The 18,983-nt window shown below is 31.0% G+C and overlaps 1 protein-coding gene and 1 pseudogene across 1 annotated transcript; one reads left to right on the top strand and one right to left on the bottom strand.

Annotated features, from left to right (window-relative positions):
• Positions 1 to 2,362: 2,362 nt before the first annotated feature.
• On the bottom strand, positions 2,363 to 5,266 carry LOC146924567 (uncharacterized). Its single transcript, XM_085710658.1, has 4 exons — positions 5,031 to 5,266; positions 4,289 to 4,655; positions 3,411 to 3,690; positions 2,363 to 3,193 (listed from the first exon to the last, which is right to left on the bottom strand). The coding sequence occupies exons 1-4, from the start codon at positions 5,202 to 5,204 to the stop codon at positions 2,635 to 2,637; spliced, it is 1,380 nt and encodes a 459-aa protein (XP_085566784.1). The 5' UTR covers positions 5,205 to 5,266; the 3' UTR covers positions 2,363 to 2,634.
• A 3,999-nt stretch (positions 5,267 to 9,265) lies between these two features.
• Positions 9,266 to 18,394, top strand: LOC146924566 (uncharacterized; annotated as a pseudogene).
• The last annotated feature ends 589 nt before the right edge of the window (positions 18,395 to 18,983 follow it).

Here is an 18,983-nt window from a genome sequence, read left to right as displayed (position 1 = left end):
AAAAGAAAATATAATGTATAAAAATTAAATGAAAGGTAAAATTGGAAAAAAAAATGAAGATATATTAATTTTGGCATATAGTATCCTCAATTACTTTTGGAAAATAAGATTAAAATATGCTATTTGTTATAGTATCAAATATAGTTATTATTGTAGTGGATTTGTTCCTATTATAATGACATTTAACTATCCTTTTAATAAATAATTTAAATGATGTTATAACAAGGATAAAGTAGTAAATGAAATAGTTTAAATAAAGGGTAATAAAGGAAGGAAAAAATCCCGCTTAAATTGATGTATTCTCTTTATATATTGATATATCGACCAACATTGAGACGGGCACTCTGTGCTCTTGTTTAGAGTGTCTGTGTTTTTTCTACTAAGACAGGTGTCCAATACTCTAGTTAACTGAAGGAAATTATTAAGGGGGGGTGTTTTGAATCAATGAATCAACTCTAGGTTTCATGAAGCTGTCGTATGTTAATGAAATTTCACTTCCATAAAGCACCAAAATTTCACATAGTGACCATTTACCAAAAAACATTTACGATCGTACTCGAACATCAATCGAGATCTTCTTCGTTACAAACCGGGATCAAAGCATCGAAATCTTCACCAAGGAGTTGATACTTGAAGCAAACATCGAAAAACATGAATGTGGAAAGCTTTACCATGAGGTCGGAGAATTTGATATTACGATCAACAGTGATGATTTTATTGTCGCCGCCGATGTAGGAATAATGACGATGATCATGAAGATCAGTAAGGATTTTTCCACCATAGGTAATCATGAGCTTGACTCTCTTACTATTGGAAGATGGGTGCTCCATTGTTTGAAAGAGTGTTTTGAGACTGAAAATAGGATTCGAGAAAAGACGCATGAAACTGTTGGGGCGTTCTGTTTTTCTGTATATCACATATCATTTGATTTTGTATAATGACCACTATACATTATGTGTGTTTTTTTTGTTGAAAAATTTGCAAATTAATGATGGGTAGGTTTGGAATAATAAAAAATCCCAAAGCAAAAAGAGTGTATTATCTTTTTTTTTTTTGAAGTATAAAGAGAAAACACTCATATATATATATATATATATATATATATATATATATATATATATATATATATATATATATATATCAGAGTAGATTTGCACATTTTTATTGAAGAGTCGGAATATCAAGTGTCATTTCTACATTCAATTTAGAGGTTTGTTGCACACATTGTCATTAGTTAGTTTTTTTAACAAGTCAAAATAAGATATGTATTAAATCACCAAATGTGACCTACGCGGCACAAGGTGTGCTAAAGTAAGACACAAAGAGTTAATACACAGGATCCACCAATAAAACGACGACATGAAAAGCACACCAACAACAAGAATTACAAAATGATTCCCATGCAAGCTAAGGGATTTCGGCACCAATCATGATAATGATAAGCAAAATTAATCATCTTTGTCTTTAACCACAAATTAAAATGATTGCAACTTAACTTTGTTCAGGATGTGATGCAAATCAAAATCTTTGTTGTTGAAGATTTTATTATTCTTTGCTTTCAAGATTATCCAAACGCACGAGAACCATATCAACTTCAGAAAGGGATGAGAAAAAGGAGGGAATCCTGCCAGCTGACGAAACTTCAAATAATGGTCTTCTATAACAACAATATCAGCTGAAAAGACACCTAACCAATGTCGAACAAGATGCCACAAACCACCAAAAAAATTACAGCATAAGAAAAGATGTTCAGATGTCTATTATAATCTATACCCTGTGAGACAGACATCGTCGCCAGCCTGAATAACTCCTCGACTCACCAAATCGTCCATCATAGGCAAGTGATTGCGGAATAAGCGCCAAATGAATAAGGAGACCTTCAAAGGAACATGCGTATGCCAAATATCATCTATCGCACCCCGATCTGGAGGTTCTTCTGAAACCATGAACACCAAGGATTCTCGGTCAGGTCAATTAACCCGCTGAACCTAACACGTAATGGAACTCCTCCCACCCAATCATCCATCCTAATCAGTTTTTTATAATATAATTTATTTTTAATTTCTATTATTATTTTTAATCTCAAAATTTTATTTAATATTTATCTGAAATTAATTTTATTTTTAATAACTATACCAATAGGTGTGTGTGTAAGAGAGATAGGAACAAGTGCCATCATTTGTAATGCCTTCAAACCAACCAACAATCAAGAATATGACACACATTTGTATTCTCTAATAGCAAGTGCATCATTTTACTTTTGTAAAATGTAAAATAATAGGGTCTGGCATCTGGTGCATTGTACCAAAAAAGTTTAGAGTGCATAGGTCCTTTGTTTTAACCATTGTGAATAGATAAATAATTGAGAAGAATAAAAAAAATTGAAACTAAGTATTTATGTTTGTATCTAATAACAAAGAGAAGCGTTATACACCAAAACAAACAAGTACCTAAACAAAGAAAGACCTAAAATATACAACCTCATTGTTCTGGCAAGTAAAATCCATGAAAGAATAATACACCAAAACAAACAGCTCAAACAAGAAAGACACCTATCAACATCATTGTCCTGGCAAGTAAAATCTAAAGATCAAACAAAATCAAACTGCCCTCATGCAAAACAACTCCTCTAATTCAAAGTTCTTTTGCCAACAAGTTGCGCATCTTCTCAAGTTTGTTCATATCAGGAAGTGTAGAACCGATTGGATAAAGCAACACCAACTGGGTTTGCAAGTTGTCATTGTTCTTGTTGTTTAAGATGGCAGTGTCTTGAGGAGGAGTCTCATGTTGTTGTTCCATAGGAGCAGTGACTAAAGGAGTAAGCTCGTTTTGTTGCTGAACCGAAGGAATTGTAGAACCGATTGGCAGCAAGCACAACATAGGAGAAATCTCATTCTGTTGTGTTTGTGTCTGTTGCATTCCTTTAGAAGGAATCACACTTTGTAGCTCAACTGAAGGAATCTCATCTTCTTGATCAACAGCGACAGTGACCAATGTGTCATTCTTGTTTAATGTTGTGTCGTGAATCCTTTTTCTCTTTTTCTCCTTCTTCTCCATATCTTTCACATTTTGGTGGATAAAGTATTTTTGGGCATGGCTAGCAATTTGAGTTGGAGTTTTTGTCACCACAAATTCTTTTGAAATATTTTTCCAGCGTCCCTTTCCATGTTTTTTCATCCCCTTCAAAAACAACCTATATATAGAGAATGAATGTGAAATATTCAAATTCAACTAAATAATATGAAAACAATTGTATAGAAGATAAAATGAAAACAATTGTCAAAAAACAGAATAATTTTATAGATGTTAAAATCTGTAATTTAATAAGAACTAAACACATATTTAACTCAATAAAATAAAAAAAATAACTTTCAAACATAGGTTAACATTAACATAGACTGCATACTTACTTGTGTTCATCCTCTGTCCAATGCCCTTTCCTTGGGGCATGACTTTCTTCTGGTACTGACTCAGCTTCAATTAAGTTATTTTCGTCAGAGTTTAGAGTTGTGACGTTATTATCATCAGAGTTTAGAATTGCAATGGCACCACCCGACTCAATGATATCGGTGCCAGTTTTCTCCTGTTGTTGTTCCATGCTATGCTCAGAGGGATCTTGGACTGAAGCCGGCTCATTTAAATCAATTTGAAGGAGGGATGATTGTATACTTTTTCTTTCTTCCATGCTTTCTATACAAAAAATACAACTATAAGAATTCAAAACCAATTTCATCCAATTTGAATTATATCCACATGCATAATATTTTTTGAATGGTAAAAATATGCTAAATCTTCTTAATTCTTAGTCCCTAGCATCACCCGGTTTACTCAAAAAATGATGCCTTAATCAAATCAATTATGCCTTAATCAGATGAACTAGCCAATCATGAAAGTTAAGAAAATTACCTGGCCAGTTACTCAAACCAATTACAGAACCATAACGAGAAGATATCATAATGACAATAAAAAACACTCATCTTAAAACATCATGTTGCAACTAAAAGCCACTTCAATGGTATCAAAGTAAGAATATTGAAGATTAGTGATATTAATCATATAAAAGACAAAATACCCAAAAAAGCAACAGAGGGTTAAGCTAGAATCTTGAAACTTAATCAAGAAAACGAGACTAAAATCTTCAACAACAGTAAAAGTAACAAAAAAGTCGCTACATAAACTCAATGAAGTTCATTCAAAGGTGAAAGAACAGCAAAAATGTTAAGCTAAATGAATAAGTGGTTAATTGCATGAAGTGCATATATGGAGGATTTTTAATTAGAAATTTTACTGTGTTGCATAGGCATGTTTGCCCTGGCAGGAAAAGGTCTTTGATGATGCCGACCATGATTCACATGGTCACCTTGTTCTTGGATATTTGGCCTTCCATTTGGATAATTAACAGCATAAGCATTCGGATCTCCTTGCACCGGAGGCTGAACATGTTTGGCATCATTGGCATGAGCAGGTGGAGTAAAACCTTGTCCTGCTGCTGCCGGGGATACAGGCTTAGGATTCTCGCCATTAGGATAAGGCATCGTCGCCACAGGAAAGTGAGGCGTGTCATTTGTGTTTCTGTTGCGCTTGGGGCCTGGCTTTCGATAGCGCGGTGATGGCATCTTATTCTTCGGATTGAAGTTTCCAGAACCGTTTGATTTCTGTTTAATCACAGATCCATACACGGAAAATCAGGCAAACACGAAAAAATAGTCAAACCCAGAGTTAAGAATATTGTAGAATACAGCTTTTATTTCCATCGAAGGGAAAAAAACAATATGTCCTAAACAGATTTGTCGACTCGCCATATTTTTCACTCGTTGTTTAATTCTGACACATCATATTTTAATTGTTACTCTATCAAAATCAATTCTTATGCTTGCAATAATATGGCTAAAATCATGAAAAATAGATCAATAAAAAACATGTTTATCTTAACAAAAAAACTCCATCAAAATCACATTACACTAACATGATCTTTTGCATTTCATTCTCAAACGACAATGCTATCAAATTACAGTAAAGAACAAACGAACCTGAACAGAAACATTCTCAACATGATTCATAGGTTTTGGAGTTTGAGCATGAGAAAGAGCTGGCCAAGACTTGGTTCCAATAACCAACACAGGAACATCAACACTTTTCTCTTCAACACTAGGTCTCTTCCTTGAAGACTTAGGAGCACTAATCTCATTATCAGAAATCACCATAATTACTTTTCTTCAAATAGCAAAAAGATTGAAACTTTACTATCTTCTTGGTATCAAAGATGCTGAAAACAAAAATCAAGAGTTGAATCAGTGGAAAATGAAACTAAAAAACTTGAATAAAAACAAAAATAACAATTCAACAAGAAAGCTCCAATTGAAATTGTTTGACAAGATTATACGACTCGTAATCTAATGATAATCGGGGTCGGCAACATGGATCAAACGAGCCCATACAATGTCCAAATTGGGTTTCTGTTACCAAATTTCCAACAAAATGCCTCGTAAAAGCTAGAATCTTGAAACTTAATCAAGAAAATGAGACTAAAATCTTCATCAACAACAACAACAGTAACAAAAAGTATCAATTAAACAAGAAAATTTGACAAGATTATACCGTATCAGAAATCAACAAAAAAGTCACTACATAAACTCAATGAAGTTGAAAGAACAACAAAAATGTTAAAATTAAGAGAAGAAATTTACCCCAGTTAGTTATCACTTCCAAGAGACAAAACCCTAACTTCCACGTGAAGAAATCCTCGATCAATTTGTGAGAGAAAGGGAAACTTTGATGAGAAAACCAAAAGCGAGGGAAACGTTCAATTATAAAACTGAGAGAAACATATTGATTCTGTGAGAGATATACGGAGGAAAGTGAGTTCAAAACCGAACTAATCCAATAGAAAAACCGTAACCCGAACCAACCTAAACTACAACTGCAAAAAACCGTATTTGGTTTGGATATATTTGGATCATTTTTTTACTTTACTGCAAGTTTGGTTCAGTTTGCGGTTTTTATTTTACGAACCAAATCAAACCGCAGCATAACAAAAATGCTAATTGAACATAAGTCACATAGACCAATACTTATAAAAACTCAATCGAAACTTTTATAAAATGACATATTTCTTCTCTTGTTAAATTTCTTCTTTGCTTTTTATTTAAAAAATGTATTTATTTGCTATTTGAAATTTTATAGAAAGATAAAATATTACTCTTTTACATTTCTTACATAATAGTATTACTTTTTGTCCACGTTTTAAATTTTGTCTATATTATTTAGTTACAATAAAATTGTAATGTTGGTTGAAATTTAAAACATTAACATTGCTAGATGTGTTATAGCTTTTTAACTCGATTTTAATGTTGGAAAAAAAATTATTATGTCGAAAAAACCGCACCAACCTAGTTTGGTTCGGATTTTTTTAAAAGTCAATCAAATCAAACCAAACTGCATGTTTTTTCATCTTGCAGTTCGGATGACTTTTAGCCTCAAACCAGAACCAAACCGCACCGCATACACCCCTATATATAGATATATGAAATTGAAAAAACCTTCAAAATTTGTCTGTCTAAGGCTTTGTTCGATAAAGTAGCGGACAATTGATAAAATAGTTGATAACTTATGGCTAATAGTCGATGCCTGATGATGACACCCTGTCATCCTAGTTCATTAGGCTATTTTTATGTAATTTTTGGGACATTTTTGATGTAATTCTGGGAGCTAGGAGCCACAAAGGAGCAAAAACACAGTTTCAAGGAAGTCAGAAATCGGCCACCGATTTTTCCAATCGGCCACCGATTTTGCTGCTGATTTTCACACGTTCACCACTGGAATTTTCGGCCACCGATGGGATAAATTCGGCCACCGATTTTGGAGCAAGCAGGCACGCGTTTGGGCTTTAATGAGAAATCGGTTATCGATTAGATGCCATCGGTAACCGATTTTGACTGTGCTTATATAAAGAAACTCGGTCTCAGGTTATAGTAGGACGATTTTTGGAGATCAAAACACCTGGAAACACATAGGAGAGCGATTTGGAGCATCTTGGAACATCATTGAAGGAGTTTTAACAAGGTTTATTCATGAATTCATCTTGTAATTCTTCTTCTATTGTCTATTGCTCAATTATGTGTAACTAAACCCTCCTTTGTTGGGGATGAGTAGACCTAGATGAACATGTTGTTATGACCTAATTTATTTTATTGATTGAAATTCATATAATTGTTTCTCTTATTTCCGTTCTTAATGCTTTTTATTGTGTCGGCCGCCTTTAAATTGATTTACGGTTTATTTTGTGATACGGAAGTGGAATTGATAAACGCTTTGAAATAAGAGATCCTTGCCTTTGTAATCTAGGAATAGATACAAACCCTTGGAATCATTAAAAGAATTCTTGTTCGTTAATGCTTAACCCTAATCTTCAAATTCACTAAGGAATTAGGTTTTTATTTTAGGGTTAAAGTTTTTGTCACTAAGGAATTAGGGCAAGAATAAATTAGATAATTCGGTAACAATCATTTGAGTCGATTCAATAGTTGCGATTAGGTTATTAGCTTTTCATGGTCATCTAGTGAAACTCATCCCTAGCATCTTTCTCCCATCAATCTTAATCACTTTATTTTCCGTTATTTCAAATATTGCGATAAAACAAACAACTTAACCTTTTGTTCAATTAAGTCAAAAATACCATTCAATAGTACAACGCGATCCTCGAGTTCGACACTCGGTCTTACCGTTTTACTTTACTACTTGAACGATTTCGTACACTTGCGAAATACGCCATCACCTGATAGCTGATATATTATTGTTGATAGTTTATGAATGATAGTTGATAATCTAGTCGAAGTGTTTGATAAAATCAGTTATACAATAAGTGTAAAATTACATAAAATGGTATTCTTAATTCATAACAAAATTTATATCAATAAATATTAGGTATTCAGAATTTCATTTTTATTTAAAAAGTAATTTAAAATTTATTAATTTAGTATATTAAATATCATATATTAATTTTATTCACTAAATTTCATTTTATATTTATTTTCATTTAGGTTTTTTTTTTTGGTACATAAAAGAGGGGCAAAGCCCAAAGAAAAAAAAAATTAAGAAATCAAATGAACATTCCTAGGCATGCAAACTCCAGAAATGTCCTCAAACAAAATACTTTGCAGCTCCCTTGGAGGGACCTCTAAAACAATGGGCAGAAAAGAGTCTTGTGTAAGACTATAAGCAGTTAACCAATCCGCACTTCTGCTTCCTTCACGCAAGGTGTGGTTTATCTGAACCTCCCCAAGAAGTTCGATGAGATCTCGGATTCGACGAATCAAAACGGATTTTCATTTAGGTATTTATACTATTAAAAACAATTAAACATAACAATGAGTAATTGCCTTTTTTTATAGACGAAATGACAAATAATAATAATAATTCTTCAAATAATAATAATAATAATAATAATAATAATAATAATAATAATAATAATAATAATAATAATAATAATAATAATAATAGTATAACCTTTTCTCATTATTAATGATAATAGTAAATGTTCACATTTTTGCGTAAGAAAATGAGAATATTACTCCATCCATCTCAAAATAATTGTATCTTTAGTATTCTTTTCTTTTTAAAATAATTGTCATTTTAGAATATCAATGCACTATTTTTTTTCTTCACTATTATACCTTTATTTATTGCATTTCATCCAACTTAACTACCTAGTAACTACAATTAATAAGAATATTTTAGTAAATGATACGAATTTTACATTATAAATTTATAATCAACACAATTAATCATTTTTTTAATTAAATTGTGCACAAACCTTAAACGATCATTGTTTTGAGACGTAGTGATTAAAAGATTGAGCACGGTACAACTAAAATTTTGTTTATGAACAATGAATTTTTTCTTAATAAGTATTGATGATATATACTTCTCGTTTTCAATCGAGTGTTGAATATATTTTGATTCGGTCAACAAGATTTCCTTATTGGTATCCATATTCATAATTTCCAATCACAAAATGCCAAAATTATTTACAATTTGGCATGAACATATATTTGTAATTATTAATTACAAAAAATGTGACACCCAACTGGATTCAGACCCCCTACACCCATTATCCATTATAAAATAACAAGAATATATATAGAACATGTATTGAGGTGATTATTGTTGCAAATAAAATTTGAGACAGTGAAAAAAAATGGAGGCTTTGTGCTTTAACAATTTTTTTTTTTTGTTAATGATGATTATGACGGCTATGATTTGGAACATGGCAAAAGCCGAGGAGCACTTTGTTGGAGGGGGAAGGCAAGGATGGAACCCTAGTAATAACTTGATAAAATGGTCATTGAATGAGCACTTTCATGTGAATGATTGGCTATGTAAGTTTTCTCCTCTTATTTTATTTCTTTAATTTTTCATCTTTGTCGATTTTTTATTTATTGCGTTATTGGCAGTTTAATTTTGTCTGTTTTTGTTCTTGTTGGGGGTTGCTCGTTTATTTCAACACACAAAAACAGTTAAGTCGAAAGTTCATACTAATCAATCCATCTCAAAATCTTTAATATTGAACAACCTTTGTCCAATTTATTCAATTTTTTCCGAGAATTTTGTTCTAATCCTTTTTTTTTTTTGAAAGTGCTCCAATAAATATTAAACCCTAAATATTGGCATTGTTGTTGTCGTGAAATGAAAACAGTGTATTTTCTTTGTGAAGAGTGAAATTAAACACTTTAGTTGGTATTTGAGACTAATATTTTTCAATATTATCTTAAAAATTGAATATTGTTGAATCACATTAGTCTCTGTCACAATTTTCGAGACTAAATCGACTCACCTAAAAATTTAATGTGATTGACGATTTTGAAAATCATAATATTAACAGATTTCCTTCTTGGATTAGATTTATCTTTTGCTAATATTACAATTTTGTCAACCTTCTTGGATTAGATTTATCTTTTGCTAATATTAACAGATTTCCTAAATTCCTAGCACAAGTACATAATCTGCAATGGTTAGATCTCTCCAATAACAACATTCATGGGAAAATTCCCAAATGGTTTCATAAGAAGCTCTTAAACTCATGGAAGGACATTAGGCACATTGACCTGAGTTTCAACAAGTTGCAAGGAGATCTTCCGATTCCACCTTATGGCATTCAATACTTTTTACTCTCACACAACAACTTCACAGGAGACATTTCTTCAACATTGTGCAATGCAAGATCCATGAAGGTGCTCAGTTTGGCTCACAACAATTTAACTGCCTTGATTCCACAATGTCTGGGAACATTTCCTTCTCTTTCTGTGTTCGATATGCAAAGGAACAACCTCTATGGAAACATTCCTAGAACCTTTTCCAAAGGAAATGCATTTCAGACTATAAAGTTGAATGTCAACCAATTAGAAGGACCATTACCAAAATCTTTGGCTCACTGTTCATATCTTGAAGTTTTGGACCTTGGTGACAACAACATAGAGGATATATTTCCTCTTTTTCATCTTCATATCAACCTTCAACAACAAGAATCCCAAAAAAATTCCAGAAGAAGATGAAAAAAACCCAACATTTTTAAATTAAAACTAACAGAAAGGACCAAAATGTGTAACAGAGAGAAGTTAAGGGTCCAAAATAAATCAAATTTTAATTAAGGGACCAAAGCGATACTACCTAAATAGTTAAGGGACCAAAATGCAATTTAGCCTATAAATAAATATAGATGATTGTAGTTGGTATCATTAAAAAAATAAGAATTTAGATTATATATTTTTGTTATATTATTGATGTCGTTGAAAAAAATAAACAAGGTTAGTTTGGTTCGTTATAATTTAAAAGCAACAAAAATTTATATTTATAATTTTAATCAAAATCAAAATTTAGCGCAATAAAAAGAGCAAAAAGACGGACACTTGAAATACGTAATTATTTATTTAAATAATACTAGTTTAGAGACCCGGCGTTGCCCGGGTTAGATATTAAATAAGTTTTATAAGTTTATGTGCACGAATACACGTGTCAATATATTAGATTGAATTCATTTAAATTTAAAATTATAATAATATCATAAAAATAAATATAAATGATGAGATGAATGTCCAGTGCAAGAATAAAAAGTGTAACAAAATCAATAATAAATTAGTCCAAGTGACAAGAGTTTTGGGTCCCTTTAAACATGTGGTCATGGGTTTTTTCGTGGCCCATGCGTATGAGAGAAAAATCAATTGAAAGGGAAGAAAGTGGTTGAAATATATATATACACCCAGCGAAAAGACGGGTATTCACGTGCCTGTCTTTCCAGTCTTTTTATTGCGTTAAAGTTTAAAAACTATGAACGATGTTTATCTATTAAATTTTGATTTTGATTAAAAGTATAAATATAAACATAAATGATTGTTGCTTTTAAATTATAATAACTCAAAGTAACATTGTTTATCTATTTCAATGACACCAACAATATAACAAAAAAATATAATCTAAATTCTTATATTTTTAATAACATCAACAACAATCATTATTATAGGAAAAACAATTAGGGTATAATTGAGATAATGAAAAAGTCAACCCAAAATCTTATATTTTCTTTATATATAGTACGGATATACCCGATCTAGTTTGTTACACTTTTTAAAGCATCTAAGAAAAAAATCTTGACATATATTCATATTGTGTTTGTTACTTTTTTTATTTACTTTGAATTCACTCCCATCAATCAGCTTTTTTATTTTTTTAAAGGATAAAGGATAAGGAAAAAATTGATATATCATCTATACTATTCTATACTACTACCTCCGTCCCTAATTATAAGACCCTTTTAAGATTTTTTTTGTCCCTTTTTATAAGACTCATTCGCTATTTTCAATTACATTAATTATTTCTTCACCACCATACCCCTATTTATTTTGCATCTTTTTCTTCAATCAACAATAAATATTATGTTGAAAATATAAACTAACTCTTTCTCTTAAGGATAAAATTGTAACAACAATAGTAATTATGCACAAATTTAATACCATTATCAACTTTTCCAGTGATTTTGGCAAAAGGTTCCTATAATTAGGGACAGAGATAGTATATACTCCCTCCGTCCCTTAATGTAGGCACCCATTGCTTTTTTCATATTTTTTAAGAAAAGTTGTCAGTGTAATTAATGTGTCTGTTTTGTGTGTTAATATTATGAAATTGTCATTTGTTTGTATGTGTATTAAATTTGACTTTTCATATTTCAAGACAAGATAGTAATATTAATTAGGGGTATGTTTAGGAAAATAATAATAAACTAGACTTTTGACCCGTGCGTCGCACATGTTTTCTCGACTGTAATAGAGGCCAATAAATAATCTTTAACCCATAAGATCATTGATATGGTAGAAAATATTTTCTTCAAAAAAAAAAAGGCAAGAGGATAGGAATGAAATTGATGTGCAGTGCATTTTTCAGATGAAATTTGTTAGGTTAAATAATTGCAAACCTAATAAAGCAAATGAGCTAGAAAAAATTAGGTTAAGTTGTTGCAGGCGTAACAAAATTAATAAATAAGGATGTAAAAAAAAAGACATGAAATAAAAAAAATCCAAAAAAAATATATAAAATTTTTGACCAAAAAAAAAGTATAAAATAGAAGGATCATATGTGATCATTGATATGGTAGAAAATATTTTCTTCAATAAAAAAATGGTAAGAGGATAGGAATGAAATTGGTGTGCAATACATTTTTTTTTAGATGGAATTTGTTAGGTTAAATAATTGCAAACCTAATAAAGCAAATGAGCAGGAAAAAATTAGGTTAAGTTGCTGCAGACGTAACAAAATCTTCAACAAAAAAAAAGCCAAGAGGATAGGAATGAAATTGGTGTGCAATGCATTTTTTTTAGATAAAATTTGTTAGGTTAAATAATTGCAAACCTAATAACGCAAATGATGGGAAAAAAATTAGGTTAAGTTGCTGCAAACGTAACAAAATTAATAAATAAGGATAAGGATGCATCTAGTAATTTGAAAAGAGGTTTACATTTAGGGACAAAAAGAAAATCAAATGTGTGCTTAAATATAGGGATTGAGGGAGTATAAAGAAAACTACTTCTTTCAGAACTTTTGGGTTGAATTTTTCTTTTCAAAAATACCCTCAATTTTCAAAACAAATAACGCATGTAACAAATAGATAAGAATAAATTTAAATATTAAAACAAATGTAACAAATTATGAATATAATTTTTTTTCCTTTATCATTTAAAAAATGTAACAAACTTGATCAATATATTTATACTTACTTTTTCATCATTCCAATTATACTCATAAACAATTTTTTCTATAATAAAATTGTTGTTGGTGTCATTAAAAAAAAAAGAATTTAGATTATATTTTAATTGTTGTTGGTGTCATTAAAAAAAAAGAATTTAGATTATATTTTTTTTGTTATATTGTATATTGTCGGTGTCGTTGAAATAGATAATCATGATTAGTTTTATTTTTTATAACTTGAAAGCAACAAACATTTATATTTTTTTTAGTTTTAATCAAAACCAAAATTTCATAAAAAAATACTGTTCGTAATTTTCAAACGTTGGCGCAATAAAAAGAACGGAAAGAGCCCGTCTTTTCACTAGTGAACAATAAAGTTTGAGTTTGTTACAATTTTTTTAAATATTTGAATTTACTCTTATCTATTTATTATATGTGTTAGTTGTATTTAAAGTTTAGGGTAATTTGGGAAAGAGAAAAAGTCAGCCCAAAAGAATCCAAATGGACCTTTTTTTTTGGGTCAAGTATCCTAGTAGCTAGAGAATTCACCTTTTTTGGGTCAAGTATCCTAGTAGCTAGAGAATTCACCTTTAAGATGAATAAGTGGAGTGTCCGAGGTTCGAACCCCGACCCCTGCATATATTGTGTATTATCCCTTACCAAATGAGCTAAGCTCATGGGGACAAGACCATTTTCTTTATATATGTATAAATAAATATACTCGATGATTGTAGTTAGTGTCATTAAAAAAAAATAAGAATTTAGATTATATTTTTTTGTTATATTATTGATGTCCTTGAAATAAATAAACAAGGTTAGTTTCGTTCGTTATAATTTAAAAGCAACAAAAATTTATATTTATAATTTTAATCAAAATCAAAATTTAACGCAATAAAAAGAGCAAAAACACGGACATTTAAAATGCATAATTATTTATTTAAATAATATTATAAAAAGATTAAATTAAATAGTAAATGAAATAGTTTATATAAATGATAAATTTAGAATTAAAAAATTCAGCCCAAAAGGAATATGCCTTTTTATATCGGAATATAGCTGCTATAGAAGTTTTATAGAATATTTCTTTCAGAAAAAAAGACTGTAGAATATTATTTAGATGAAGATGAGAGTTGTTACTCAGTTACCTATTATAAAAGCATACCTTATAGTTTATCCGAAGAAGTTTGTTACAATTTTATCTATATAAACGACGCTACTCTTACTCCTCGATCAATTCTTCAAAATTCATAAGAGTTTATAATAGTTTGGAAATCGTCAAGGATTGCTTCAGGGTAAGGTCAGTTCCTCATTAATCATCTTATTTTACCCCCTAACTAAAGAAATAGTATATGAATCGAAAAGATTAATGTTTGTCAATTTTCTATAATATCTCATGTTGCTATGGATTTTTTTCTTTTACGATATTGCTGATGATATTTTGGACACTATTTTTTCATAAGAAGCTATCGCACAATTTTCATTATTTTACAATTATTTTAATTTTGTATATTTGTTTATTATATTGGTGGTTGATTGATGTTATTTATGACATATATATTTGGAAGGTTTGTAGATACTTGTTAGATTATTATACACCATTGTTCAGAATTTTAAATTTAATTGCACATCCACGAAACTACATTCTCTAAATTTGTAACTATTTTATCTTATGAGTTTTATAATATGTAACTTGCTCTATCTTTTTTTACAAGAATTTGTAATTTACTTTGTTACAAGTTTAACATAATTATAATTTTGTTTACAATTTATTGTTGTAATAGGTTTTTTCACATCACTTGTGCAAAGAAAGGTTTTTTCACATCACTCATAAGGCTCGAGTGTGTTTTGCTTCAACCTCTCTTAACTCATTCGCCACCGAACTTTATAATTGAAGCTTGTGGATTCAAGATGGAGAAATTGGTGGTCATGACTAATGAAAAGGTTAGCGGTTATATTCATGATGATATCGCCTTCTCAATTCTATCCAAACTGCCAGTCAAATCGGTGAAACGATTTGAATGTGCATGCAAATCATGGTCTCTATTGTTTGAAAACCCTCGTTTTATGACCATGTTCTGCAACAACTTATTATTTAGTAAGCATTCTTCTTATAACGATGGAACATCTCTTCTCTTGAATCACTTTCCGCCTCGTACTGGTCAACCATCTCAAAGTGTGCTGTATTCTGTTTCTGGTGAGAGATTTGAGAATAAAGTCCAGTTGAATTGGCCAAAAACATTCAATGAAGATGACCATCTTGGTTTTTACATCTTTGGTCCTGTCAGTGTTAATGGCGTACTATGTCTCTATAAAACTAATGAAAAAGTTGTATTATGGAACCCTGTTGTTAAGGAATTCAAGGTCATACCTCGCAGCCCATTTGGTTATGAAACTCCTTATCGGATCCCCAATTTTCATATTCATGGATTTGGTTATGACCGTGTTAAAGATGACTACAAGGTGATTCGACAAATATTATTTTTTAGATTATCATCATTTGATGAAGGATGGCGCAAAGTGCCAAAAGGTATATCTTACAATTCCATTTGGGATATCTATAGTCTAAGAAGTAACTCTTGGAGAAAACTTGATATTGATATGCCTGGTTGTTTTCCAACTAATACAGGCGTTAAATTATACATGGATGGAGTGTGTCATTGGTGGGGCAATAATGAAATAGATAAGCAAGATTATTTGGTGTCATTTGACTTGAGCAATGAGAGTTTCATTACAACACCAATAGTCTTAAACATTCATTCTGGATTCCATATAAGAAGATTGGCGGTGTTAAATGAATCCATTGCTTGGATCACAAATTATGAAAAGACAAACACTTTTCACATATCAATTTTAGGAAAAGTTGGTGTAAAAGAATCATGGATCAAACTCATGATTATTGAGCCATTATCCTTTGTAGAACATCATATCGGAGTGGGGAAAAATGGCGACATATTCTTTAGTAAAGAGAATGGTGAATATGTCTCATTTAATTTAAGAACACAAATGATTGTAGAGTTTGGTATCAAAGATCAGTCAAATCAGTCTCAACTAGTCATTTACGAAGAAAACCCCCTCTCGACCGGAAGAATTGGTACTTAATTGTTATATGTATGCCATTGTGGTTGGATTTTTTTGAAGTTATTGGAATTTTATCTCAAAAGAGACAAGTATTGTGAAACAGGGTATTATTCTGAGATGACATCGTGAATAGCATCCCTCAATTTAGGATTATTTTATGATTCAATTGCATCTTTCAAAAAAAGAAAATATTTGCTTCTCAATTATTTATGATATATCTTAATTAGATCCCAATGAAGTGTGTGGATGATGATGGCTTAGAAAATGCTTGAAAAAATTTATGTGGAGATCTAGAGTGGAAGATCAATAGTTACCGTTCAAATAATAATACTGTAATCCATAAATTAAAACAACAGTACCACTATATGCCACAAATAAATGTTAACAAGAATGATGCACTTAAATTTGAACGGTTGAACGTGACAATTTTCCTCGTTAGTTTACTTCTTCTTTATGTATATATATTTTTGTGAAAATCACAGAATAAGTAGAATTTAAAACATTGATTAAACATTTATACAATAAAACTTTGGTAATGGAATAATCAGAGTAAAAAAATGGAATGGATCTTAACTCATAAGTGGGCATACAATTAAACCTTCACATTTTTCATTCTTAAAATAATATAAACATTCACACCAGTTTTTTATAGAGAACATTCATAGTTTTTTTTTTTGAGGGGGGTCACACATATTTTTTAACAACAAATTTTATTTAACAACCAGATCTCTGCTCAAGACGAATAGAGACTGATGATTCAGAGAATACAAACTAAATTCGCGGTATATAAGCGGAACATCCGAAAATAAACACTATAAAAACCACCTAAACACACAACACCTAGCCAAAACCCTACCTGCAACACCCATGAGGACCCCACCCAATAACATGAATATCATCACCTAAAACAAACTCTTATACGAAAACCACTTAAAAACGAAATTCATGGGGCCACACATTATTTTTGAGACAAAGAAAAATAATAAAGTTGACTTCTAATTTAAGATAATGGAGTATAAAGCACTTGGCTAAAGGAAATGCATCATTACCAAAATCTTTGGCCCAAAGGAAATGCATTTCAAACTATAAAGTTGAATGGCAACCAATTAGAAGGACCATTACCAAAATCTTTGGCCCACTGTTCATATCTTGAAGTTTTGGACCTTGGTGACAACAACATAGAGGATACATTTCCTAATTGGCTAGAAACTCTACAAGAGTTACATGTGCTAAGTTTACGATCAAATAATCTTCATGGTACAATCACTTGTTCTAGCACCAAGCATCCATTTCCTAAGTTGAGAATTTTTGATGTCTCTAGCAATAATTTTAGTGGGCTCTTGCCAACATCATGCATTAAGAAATTTCAAGGAATGATGAACGTGGACGACAACCAAACTGGTCTGCAATACATGGATAGGGATTATTACTATAATGTGATTCTGTGGTGGTCATAGGGAAAGGTTTTTTTAGGGAGCTAACAAGGATATTGACCACATTCACAACTATTGATTTATCAAATAACATGTTTGACGGAGAAATTCCACATGTCATTGGAGAATTAAATTCTCTAAAAGGCCTTAACCTTTCAAACAATGGAATCACGGGTACCATTCCACAATCTCTGGGTCATTTGAGAAATTTGGAGTGGTTGGATCTCTCAAGGAACCAGTTGATGGGAAAGATTCCTGATGCTTTGACAAATGTGAAATTCCTCTCTGTCTTAAACCTTTCAGAAAACCACCTTGAGGGAATCATACCAATAGGTCAACAGTTTGATACATTTGGAAATGATTCCTATGAAGGCAATACAATGTTATGTGGATTTCCATTGTCTAAATCATGCAAAAATGAGGAAGATCTGTCACCACATTCAACATCTGAAGATGAAGAAGAATCAGGATTTGGCTGGAAAGCGGTAGCAATCGGATATGCATGTGGGGCAATATTTGGGTTGCTCTTCGGATATAATGTATTCTTCTTCACCGGAAAACCCCAATGGCTTCTTAGACTTGTTGAGCATACATTTAACATAAGACTGAGAAGAACAAACAATTGAGTCCGTGCAAATCGACGAGAATGAATTAATTTGATGCAAGTCTTTAAAAAATATATTATGGTTGTTTGTAATTTGAACTTCTCTGTTTGAGTAATGTAGTCTAATATCTTTTAAAATTATTATTTTTCCTATTTCAAGTTATGCAAATAATTTGTCAAAAAAATAGTTGTTATACAAATAAGAAAATTAGTGAACAATTACTTTCATGTTATTTTCATGGCTTTGTTATGCAATAATGCATATACTTTCTAAATTGTGCTCAAGACTTTATTGCTTCATTTTTGGACATTTTTATCCAATTATCTTCTAGCTGTAATTGATTGTATATGTGTTGTTTCTTCAAATGGATGATGGTAATACATATGAATATGTTTATCTTTTGAATACAATCTCACCTAAGCCTAGCATATCTTATCTTTATCTTCGTGAGAACTGGGTTAGGTCTCTATGCAAGATGAACAAGCCTTTTTTTACTGCTCCTGCATGTTAATGAAATTAGTTTGCTCACTGTAGCTTTTCTTTCAATGAAGTTTTGTTCCTACCATATAAAATGCGAGAAAGTCTACGACTATTTGTATTGAGATTTAACAAGATGCTAACCCCGCGCAGCAGC

This window comes from Medicago sativa, chromosome 5 (genome assembly GCF_051527215.1).
Source record: "Medicago sativa cultivar Bolivia chromosome 5, Bolivia_mono, whole genome shotgun sequence".
NCBI classification, from domain to species: Eukaryota; Viridiplantae; Streptophyta; class Magnoliopsida; order Fabales; family Fabaceae; genus Medicago; species Medicago sativa.
This window is presented reverse-complemented; position numbering and strand designations above follow the sequence as displayed.

Excerpts from the sequence above, each read along its gene's own strand:
- LOC146924567 (XM_085710658.1), bottom strand. The coding sequence starts at position 5,204 with ATGGTGATTTCTGATAATGAGATTAGTGCTCCTAAGTCTTCAAGGAAG. Across the intron at positions 4,656-5,030 it reads TTGAGAATGTTTCTGTTCAG|AAATCAAACGGTTCTGGAAA; the intron begins GTTCGTTTGTTC and ends GTGATTAAACAG. Across the intron at positions 3,691-4,288 it reads AAACATGCCTATGCAACACA|AAAGCATGGAAGAAAGAAAA; the intron begins GTAAAATTTCTA and ends TTTTTTGTATAG.